We start from the raw sequence: 9,945 nt of genomic DNA, 5'->3' as shown, positions 1-9,945 counted from the left end.
GGGTGACAGCGAGACTCTGTCTCAAAAAAAAAAAAAAAAAAAAGAGATTGAATTCCTAACTCCCACTACCTCAGAATGTGACCTTATTTGGAAACAGGGTCTTCGCAGAGGTAATCAGGTTAAAAGGAGGTGATCAGCATGGGCCTAACCCAATGACGGGCGTCATAGAGATGGATATTTGGGCACAGACACGTGAGGAGAGGACAATATCAAGACAACACACAGGGAAAACTGCCACTTCGAGATGAGACCACAGCAATGTGGTCACAAGCCATGGACACACGAAGTCCCCAGAAACCGGGGAAGGCGGGAAAGCTCCTCCCCTAGAGACGCTGGAGGGAGCACTGCCCTGCAGACAGCTTGACCTCAGACTTCTACCTCCAGCATTGTGAGAGGATAGATTTCCTTTTTGCTTCTCTTTGACACAGGGTCTTCCTCCGTACCCAGGCTGAAGTGCAGCGGCACAGTCTCAGCTCACTGCAGCCTCAGCCTCCCAGGCTCAAGTGATCCTCCCACCTCAGCCTCCCAAGTAGCTGGGACTACAGGCGTGCACCACCACACCCGGTTAATTTTGTATTTTTAATAGAGACGGGGTTTCTCCATGTTGGTCAGGCTAGTCTTGAACTCCTGATCTCATGATCCACCCGCCTCGGCATCCCCAAAGTGCTGGGATTACAGGTGTGAGCAGCCACCACGCCTGGCCAACCCTGCTAATTTCTCTCATGTTTTTTAGAGACAGGGTCTTGCTATGTTGCCCTGGTTGGTTTCAAACTCCTGGGCTCAAGCGATCCTCCTGCCTTGGCCTCCCAAGGTGCTGGGATCACAGGCGTGAGCTACTGTGCTGGCCGTCTGTCGTCTCAAGCCCCTGTGTGAGACCCTCCATTACAGGGGCACCAAGGCACTCATACAAGCCACTCACCCAAGGTCTACAGGGGCCCCAAGGCACTCGTACAAGCCACTCACCCAAGGTCACACAGCAGACATGTGGCAGAGCCAGGGTTTAAACCCAGGCATCCAAGGGCGGAGGAGCCAGGGGGGCACCTGCAGCCCTTGGTGGCCAGGACCTACTACGCCCCCGGCCCTGCCCCAAAGAAAAACCCACACAGCCTGAGGCCAGAGCACCAGAAATTTATTAAATTCCCCACTTTCCCCCAAAACACAATTACCCACACGCAGCGAGGGGGTGGGGAGGCCCCCCAGCCTGGCTCCTGCAGCCTGGGCCAGGAGGACCAGCATGGGAACACAGGAGCTATCAGGCAGGAGTCAGGCTGGGGGACAGGGGGACACGGGACAGGGAGGACAGAAAAGGTAGTGCAAGGGCAGAGGCTTCTGGCTGGAAGTCCTGGACCCCCAGCATAAAGGAGGGGAGAAAAGGAGGCTGGCTCGTATAAAGCAGGCGACCCTGAGCCCTGACACAGGTGGTGTGGGGGATGACACGCAGGATGACGAGGATAAAACCAGCTCTTAGGACCGTGGCTTCTGTCCTGGGTCTCAGGGCACACACACACACACACACACACACACACACACAACACAAGATGCTTCTGGCATGAGGGGCAGGGTCCCAGAGACCCCACCCTCATTCAAGCTAAAAACTGGGAGGGACTGAGCAGGGGCTGGGACCAAGACCCATGCTTTACCAGCGGGGCAAGTTTTTTTGGTTTTTCTCTCCAAAAGGGAAATTTAAAAATCTACAACAAATCACATCAAATTCATTAAAAGTGATAAAAACCCGGCCTCCCCCTCCTCACTTGAGCTTCAGACCGGGCCAGAAAAGCTCAATGATGAAGAAACAGGAACATGCCCAGGTCAGGTCTCCCCACCCAAATACAAGTCCCGGAGTGGGAAGCTTGGAGCTGGGATGGCATGGGCAGCCCTAGCCGCCAGCGTCTGTTAACTGCCAAGAGCTGCGTGAGGAGGGAGCAGAGTGAGAGAGACCACCCCAAGCGAAAAAGGTTTCCAAGGACAAATTCTAAAAATATGGAAAATATTTTAGCCGAAGTTATCGGAGGGCTTGGTGGCTGGGCGAGGCAGCGGCGGGGTCTCCGCAGGGCCGCCATCAGCTGTGCTTCTCCAGGTAGGCGGACAGGAGCAGCCCCGGCGGCAGGAAATCCAGGTGCCGATTACTGACCTTCATCTGCCGCTTCCCCTCCAGGTCGGCACCTGCAGAAGGGACCAGCGGGGCAAGAATGGGAGGAATTTGGGAGCCGCGGCAGGTAGAAGTGCCTCAGACCCGCACTGCCCTCGCTTCTTCCCAGGGAGGTCACCGCCAGCTGGTGTGTGCTGCTCACTGCGGCCTGGCTGACCCTAAGTTCCCGGGTCCGGGAGCCTGGCTCACAAGAACACCTAAGGCTCCCTACAGGAGCACTCTCCGCAGGCCCATCTCACTCCCCACTGGCTCATTCCACTGTGCGGATGGGGACCCTGAAATGCACCCAGCCTGAGGCCGCATGGCCACTCACATGCCCGCCTGGCAGAGTGTCCGGCCTCCCCTCAGGTTCCCTGCCTTGCAGAGGTGGTTTTGAGGCACCTAGGCCATGAGTGGTCCAGCTCCCACCAGCCTCCCCTTCCCCATCTCCCCCTCACTGCAAAAAAAATGAATGACCTGGCCAGGCGCAGTAGCTCACGCCTGTAATCCCAGCATTCTGGGAGGCCAAGGCAGGAGGATCATCTGAGGTCAGGATGTCGAGACCGGCCTGACCAACGTGGTGAAACCCTGTCTCTAGGGCCAGGCGCAGTGGCTCAAGCCTATAATCCCAGCACTTTGGGAGGCCGAGGCGGGCGGATCACGAGGTCAGATCGAGACCATCCCGGCTAACACGGTGAAACCTCGTCTCTACTAAAAAAAAAAAAAAAAAAAGCCGGGCATGGTGGCGGGCGCCTGTAGTCCCAGCTACTCAGGAAGCTGAGGCAGGAGAATGGCGTGAACCCGGGAGGTGGAGCTTGCAGTGAGCCGAGATCGCGCCACTGCACCCCAGCCTGGGTGACAGAGCGAGACTTGGTCTCAAAAAAAAAAAAAAAAAGAAACCCGTCTCTACTAAAAATACAAAATTAGCCGGGCGCGGTGGCGGGCACTTGTGATCCCAGCTACTCAGGAGGCTGAGGCAGGAGAATCGCTTGAACCCGGAGGTGGAGACTGCAATGAGCAAAGATTACACCACTGCACTCCAGCCTGGGCGGCAGAATGAGGCTCTGTCTCAAAAAAACCAAACCTAACCAACCAAAACAAACAAAACTAGCCGTGTCCCATGTGAGGTCCGTGCCTCAGCAGTCCCCTCTGCCTGGGACCCCCATCCTCTACTCCCCATCTTGCTGGGACCCCTCGTCTTCCGCGTCAGGACCACAGCTCCATACCCACCAAGCTCCAAGCCCCGCACCCCCAGCCAAGGCCCGATGTGCTGAGCAGAGGCAGGCATGGGGGCTGCGTCTCCCACAGAGGGAACAGAGGGAGGCATGGTCAGGTTGCCATGGAAACCATCGCCTCGGCAACTCCAGGCCGGCGGCAGAGACAGGTGTGAGAGGCTCAGGACCAGATGGGATGCCTGGGGCCAGCAGGCGCCTGCACAGACCTTCACTAGGGGGGTGAGTTCTGAGACCACGCCCCGTTGGAAAAGTGGAACACATGGGCCAGTAGGGAGTCTCGCCTGAGGTCCCATGTGTGGTATGTGGGAGGCCTTAGAGTTAAATGCGAACCTTCCAGACACTGCGTGCCCCCATCTTATCTCTGGCTCTGGGAGGTCCCTCAAATCCAGGCTTCATTACCCCCACCCCAGGCCCCGAAGATGTAGATGGAGGAGTGTCTGTCCAGCAGCCTGGTTGTGTATGTGGTCACCCCGCGTGGGGCCGGATACGCAGGGAGCTTCTGGTGACTTCAAGCCAGGGTCCCACTGCCACCCCTGAGTTCGTGGCGTCCCCACTCCAGCCCCCTACCCCACCTCCCCACCAAGCCCCACTCTGAGGAACCAGGCCCCCGGGACCCTGGCCACTTTCCCACGTTGAGCTGGCCAACTTGGGGTCTTGGCGGCCACCGGCACTTACTGGCCGAGATGAGGTCCATGTACTGACAGACGGCGTGCAGCAGAAGCCTCTCGAAGCTGTGGGGGACGGGCAGTGAGCGCCGTGCAGGGGCCGCAGCGTAAGGTGTCCGCCCACCTGGCCACAGCCTGGGAGGGTCCGCCCACCTGGCCGGGAGTGTCCGCCCACCTGGCCGCAGACTGGGGGGGGTCCGCCCACCTGGCCGGGAGGGTCCGCCCACCTGGCCGCCCCCCCTCACCTGTTGTCCAGCATGGCTGTGTACACGGCCTGGGGGGACACGGAGAAGAACCGAAGCAGCCGCTCCTCCCAGGTCTCCAGCGTTTCCTGGGGAGGGCGGCCCAGTGGTCAGGGAACTGCAGGACTTGCGGGTGGGGGGCCAGGGAGGTCCAGGGCCCTCAGGAGCCCCCAGCGCTGGGCTCAAACATGACGTCCGACCCACCACGTGAGGCTGCTTAACTGTCTCTGAGGCCACCATGCCACCTCCTGCCTGTGCCTTCCGCGGAGGGAACTCCTACACCCTGCAGTGCCCGCCTTCGTTGCCCCCGCCCTCCTACTCAGGGCCCTGGTCCCGCTGTCTGTATCCTGCCCTGTGTCCCCTGACACGACCTGCACCGGGTGAGAACCTGTGCCTGGGAAACGGGCCTTCGAAACAGACCAGGCGGGTAGAAAGGCGAGGCCCGGCACTCCGGCACTCACCATGGGGATGCGGCTGCGCTTCAGGACGGCTCGCAGACGCCGGCTGATGCGCTGGAAGCACTCGCGGGGTGTATAGGCGGGGTCCTCTGCAGGAGTGGGGGAACAGGGGGCAGTCTTGGGGCGCTCGTCCTGGCCCTGCCCACCTGCCAGACCACGCCCACCTGAAGACCACGCCCACCCGGGAAGACCACGCCCGCCCGGGAAGACCACGCCTGCCCGGGGAAGACCACGCCCATCTGTGCCTTGGCCTCACCTACCCACCAAACCACAACTTCACCGATACTGTGGCCCCACCCAGACAGCCAGCAGACCCTACCCACACAGGGCTCTGACCCCAACCCATCCAGCTGACTACCCTCACCTGTATGTTCGCCCCAGCTATACATGAGGCCCCACCCACTCCAGGCCCACACAACCCACCTAACCCCACCCCCATCCATCTCCAGGCCCCACCCCTACCCACTGCCATCCAGATCCTGCCCCCACATCCTGGCCACACCCACTCCATGTCCAGCCCCATCCATATCCTACCCACCCCTTCGTGGTCCCACACACCCCACTGCCCTGTCCCCATCCATACCCTGGCCTCACCCACACACTAGGTCCAACCCACTCCAGGCCCCGCCCACACCCCCATCTATATCCTGCCCCCATCCCGGCCCCACCCACCCCATGCCCCGCCTCCATCCATGCCCTGGCCCCACCCACACCCACCCCAGCCCGGCCTGCACCTCTCCTCCGGTCCTCCCCTCGGCCAGGGCCCCTCCTCCGCGCCTTGCTCCTGCCCTCATCTTCCAGGTAGCGAAGAACCCGCTCCTGCTCCTCCCCGGAGCGGTTCATGAAATCGTTCCAGACCTGGGAGAGAGGCAGGGAGGCAGGCTTGCCATGAGACGCCCGGCTGGGCTGACATCCCCGGGCAAATGGGCAGGGAAGGCCGCCAAGCACGTGGACGCGCTCCTGCGGTCACCTCTGTCCACTGAGGGGCCGCTGCTTGTGTCGGGCCCTGAGCTGAGCGCAGGGACGCGGGGAACCGGGATGAGCCCAGCTGTCTCGGGGTGGGGGGGGGGATTGAGGTGAAACACTCTCGCAATCGTTGGAGGGTTCCCAAACGTGTTGGGCAGGTGAATCCAGGAGCTCGAAGGTTCCAGGGGTGGGGTGGGGATTCTGGCCTGGTCTGGGGACCCCAAAGGAGACTGAGGGGCCTTCATTAGGAGACCAGAAATGGGCGGGTGCCCCTGGCGGGGGGACGGGCACAGGCAATAGCCTGGCCGTAAGAGAACCGATGAGCAGCTGCCGGGGGTCCCCGCGTGGAGGGAGTGAGGGCGTCGGGGGCCGCACCTCCACGTAGGTGGCATTGTTGCAGGCCTCGGCAAAGATGCCTGGTGATGCAGGGGGTGCCAAGTCTCCGTCCTCCAGGCCAGGCGGGCCCCCATCTGTCTCCAGCAGGGTCAGGAGGTACTGGGCTAGGTGGAAACAGATGCTCTCTGGACCAGGGTGGCATTTGAGGACCCCCAGGCACCATGGGGACCCAAGAACTAGCCTTCCTCCTTTTTTATCATCTCAGCCTCCCCACCTCCATGCTCCAGCTATCTTCCTCAGAAGGTACAGAAACCACGTAGACTCCAGGTTCTGGCTTGTCGAACTCCTACGTATCCTTTAAAGCCCCAGTTCCCACGCCCAGGGCGCCCTCCCACCCAGCTCTGATCCAAGAATCCAGGGGGCACCTGTGTCTGGCTCTATTTATATGGTCCCCCAGCCTACAGCTGACACCTCTTTGGGTCCCCAGCCCCACCCAGGCACAGCTATGGGAGGGGTAACAGATAACACCAACGTGCACGGCATTCTACAAGGCCCAGGAGCCCCCAGGAGGCACCTCCCAACCCCTGCTCACTGTTCTCCAGGCGCTGGAGGCTCTTCCGCCCCTTGGCCTTGGGCACGAGGTCTGAGTTCCGCACTGCCTGGTTGATGAAGTGCTGTTTCCGCCTGGAGGCCGAGAGTCTCTTCACCTGGGAGCTGGCTAAGGCAGGCAGGCAGCCGGGAAGGGGCCTGTGGGCCGGGGCAGGGGTGGTCCTCAGGGCCAAGGCTGGCCAGCATCTCCGAGAAGAGCCCTACCAGTCATGGCCTGCTTGGTTTCTCCCAGCAATGGAGAGTTCATCCCTACGGTGTGTGGAGTCCTGGGCCCTTAAAATCCTATTTTGTTTCATCCTGACATCACCCAGGAAGCAGAGACAATTGCGAAGACGGGCCGGGTGTGGTGGCTCATGCCTGTGATCCCAGCACTGTGGGAGGCTGAGGCCGGTGGATCACTTGAGCTCAGCAGTTCAAGACCAGCCTGAGCAACATAGCAAGACTATGAAAAAAAAAAAAAGACTATTATATTTTTCTGTCTCTACAAAAAAAAATAATTAAAAAATTAACCGGTGTGCTCGTACCTGCCTGTAGTCCCAGCTACTCAGGGGCCTGAGGCAGGAGGATCACTTAAGTCCAGGAGGTCGAGGTTGGCATGATGGCACCACTGCACTCCAACCTAGGCAACAGAGCAAGACTCTGTCCAAAAAAAAAAAAATTAGGTCAGGCACATTGGTTCATGCCTATAATCCCAGCACGTTGGGAGGCCAAGGTGGGTGGATCACTTGAGGTCAGGGGTTGAAGACCAGCCTGGCCAACATGGTGAAACCCTGTCTCTACCAAAAAAATACAAAAATTAATCAGGCGTGGTGGCGGGCGCCTGTAATCTCAGCTTACTCAGGAGGCTGAGGTGAGAGAATGGCTTGAACCTTGGAGGCGGAGGCTGCAGTGAGCTGAGATTGTGCCACCGCACTCCAGCTTGGGCGACGGAGTGAGACCCTGTCTCAAAAAAAACCAAAAAACTGTGATGACAGATTAGTAAACTGAGGCTCAGAAAAGTGAACACACTTGCCCAAAGTCACACAGCAGGTGGATGACCGAGAAAAGCTGCCACCCACCCCCAACCCCAGTGTTCAGGGTGTTAGCTGTAAGCCAGCAAGGCCCACAGTCTTTGGGATGTGAATGGCTTCCTTCAGAAACGGGGAGTCAAGAAACGTGATTTTATCCACATCCCCCACCCCCAGCAGCAGAGGAGCCAGAAAACAGCCGCAGAAGCTCAAGGTGATGCCTCAGCCTCCCCCAAGCCGCCCTTAATGTCCCCTGTCCCCGGGGCCAGGATGAGAGTGGGGCTGCAGCAGCCCCCCCAGAGCTAATCGGCCTAGCCGGAGCAAATGGCATTAATTGTGGAGATGGATTAGCTGTCACAGCTGTGCCTCCCACTGAGAATCCAAGGGCCAAGCCACTCAGTGGGGGGGGGAATAGGCAGCCACCCGGGAAGCGGGTGGTGGGAGGGGGGTAAGCGCGCACAGCAGCCACCAGGCACCCGGGAAACAGGCGGCGTTTGGGGGGAGATGGGGGGATAGGCGCGCACAGCAGCCACCAGGCACCTGGGAAGCAGGCGGCGTTTGGGGGGAGGTAGGTGCACATGGCAGCCACCCGGCACCCAGGAAGCAGGCTGGTGGGGGAGCCCCTTGGATGGGGACTTTTCTGGCAAAGAAAAACCACACAAGCGGGGCGTGGGGGCTCATGTAATCCCAGCACTTTGGGAGCCCAAGGTGGGTGGATCCCTTGAGCCTGGGGAGTTTGAGGCTGCAGTGAGCTGTGACTGCAATATCGCGCACTCCAGCCTGGACGACAGAGCAAGACCATGCCTCAAAACAAACAGGCCGGGCGCGGTGGCTCACGCTTGTAATCCCAGCACTTTGGGAGGCCGAGGCGGGTGGATCACGAGGTCAGGAGATCGAGACCATCCTGGCTAACACTGTGAAACCCCATCTCTACTAAAAATACAAAAAATTAGCCGGGCGTGGTGGCGGGCGCCTGTAGTCCCAGCTACCCGGGAGGCTGAGGCAGGACAATGGCATGAACCCGGGAGGCGGAGCTTGCAGTGAACCTCTGAGATCGTGCCACTGCACTCCAGCCTGGGTGACAGAGCGAGACTCCGTCTCAAAAAACAAACAAAAAACCGTAACGCTTGCTTGGTCAGTCCCAGACCATAGGCTGCAGAGCTCCACTGGGCTCAGAAACCCCCATACCACAGGGCTGACACGGACTCCAGGGTCTGGGGGTACCAGGATTGGCTCCACCCTTATGTCCTAACTCCACCCCGCCTGAAACACATGCTGCTCCAACCCCACAGTGGCACCTCCTGGCTGCTGCTGCTTCCAAGTCACGATTTCCAGTCCCGCCTCCGACCTTTGCACAGGCGGCCCAGGTTTGCCGGCTGGCTGTAACCCCCACCCCCGGCACTCACAGCCATGCCTGGTACACAGGAGACACTCAAACAAATAACCAAATCAATCCTCAATAAAAATTCCAAGAGAGCCCACAGTCCAAAATCCCTAATAGCATCCAGAGTTCTCAACACAAAAATTAAAAGCGACCCACCCACCCCTGCAACCCCCAAAAGACTTTGGAAAACGCTTGGAAACTCTAGGTCAGTTGAGACAAGATTCAGTGAAGGGAAGCCAGGCGCAGTGGCTCATGCCTGTAATCCCAGAGCTTTGGGAAGCTGAGGAGGAAGGACAGCTTGAGGCCAGGAGTTCGAGACCAGCCTGGGCAACATCATGGTCCCCGCTACTCAGGAGGCTGAGGCAGGAGGATCACTTGAGCCCAGAAGGTGGAGGCTGCAGTGAGCTGAGATCGTACCACTGCACTCCAGCCTGGGTGACAGACCAAGACTCTGTCTTAAAAAAGAAAAAAAAATGCAGTCAAGGGGGTCAGAAATGAGGGCAGTTCTCGTCAGGGTCCACACACATGTAAAGAGTCCTCAAGCCTTAAGTCTGTGCACTTTACAGACCAGCTGTTACATCTCAATCAAAAGTAAAGAAGCTGATTGGCCAGGCGCGGTGGCTCACGCCCATGTTCCCAGCACTTTGGGAGGCCGAGGTAGGCGGATCACTTGAGGTCAGGAGTTCAAGACCACCCTGGCCAACATGGTGAAACCTCATGTTTACTAAAAATACAAAAAAATGACCGGGCGTGGTGGCATGCACCTGTAATTCCAGTTACACAGGAGGCTGAGGCAGGAGAATTGCTTGAACCTGGGAAGCAGCGGTTGCAGTGAGCCAAGATTGTGCCACTGCACTCCAGCCTGGTGAACACAGCGAGACTTGGTCTCAAAAAAAAAAAAAAAAAAAGTACGCT

General features: G+C 59.0%; 1 protein-coding gene across 1 annotated transcript in view; it reads right to left on the bottom strand.

The window, feature by feature from the left end:
- Window positions 1-1,112: 1,112 nt before the first annotated feature.
- Window positions 1,113-9,945, bottom strand: part of R3HDM4 (R3H domain containing 4) — a 12,455-nt gene continuing 3,622 nt past the window's right edge. The window contains exons 2-8 of the mRNA XM_032176409.2: window positions 6,623-6,777; window positions 6,070-6,194; window positions 5,463-5,586; window positions 4,732-4,817; window positions 4,274-4,359; window positions 4,039-4,094; window positions 1,113-2,163 (exon numbers count right to left, since the gene is read on the bottom strand). Coding sequence (XP_032032300.1) covers window positions 2,060-2,163; window positions 4,039-4,094; window positions 4,274-4,359; window positions 4,732-4,817; window positions 5,463-5,586; window positions 6,070-6,194; window positions 6,623-6,777 — 736 coding nt within the window. The 3' untranslated portion in view covers window positions 1,113-2,059. The remainder of the gene's footprint in view (window positions 2,164-4,038; window positions 4,095-4,273; window positions 4,360-4,731; window positions 4,818-5,462; window positions 5,587-6,069; window positions 6,195-6,622; window positions 6,778-9,945) is intronic.

The sequence above is a fragment of the Hylobates moloch genome, unplaced genomic scaffold, assembly GCF_009828535.3.
Source record: "Hylobates moloch isolate HMO894 unplaced genomic scaffold, HMol_V3 SCAFFOLD_15, whole genome shotgun sequence".
Taxonomy (NCBI): Eukaryota; Metazoa; Chordata; class Mammalia; order Primates; family Hylobatidae; genus Hylobates; species Hylobates moloch.
The sequence above is the reverse complement of the archived record's forward strand: the minus strand, read 5'-3'. Positions and strand labels throughout refer to the sequence as shown.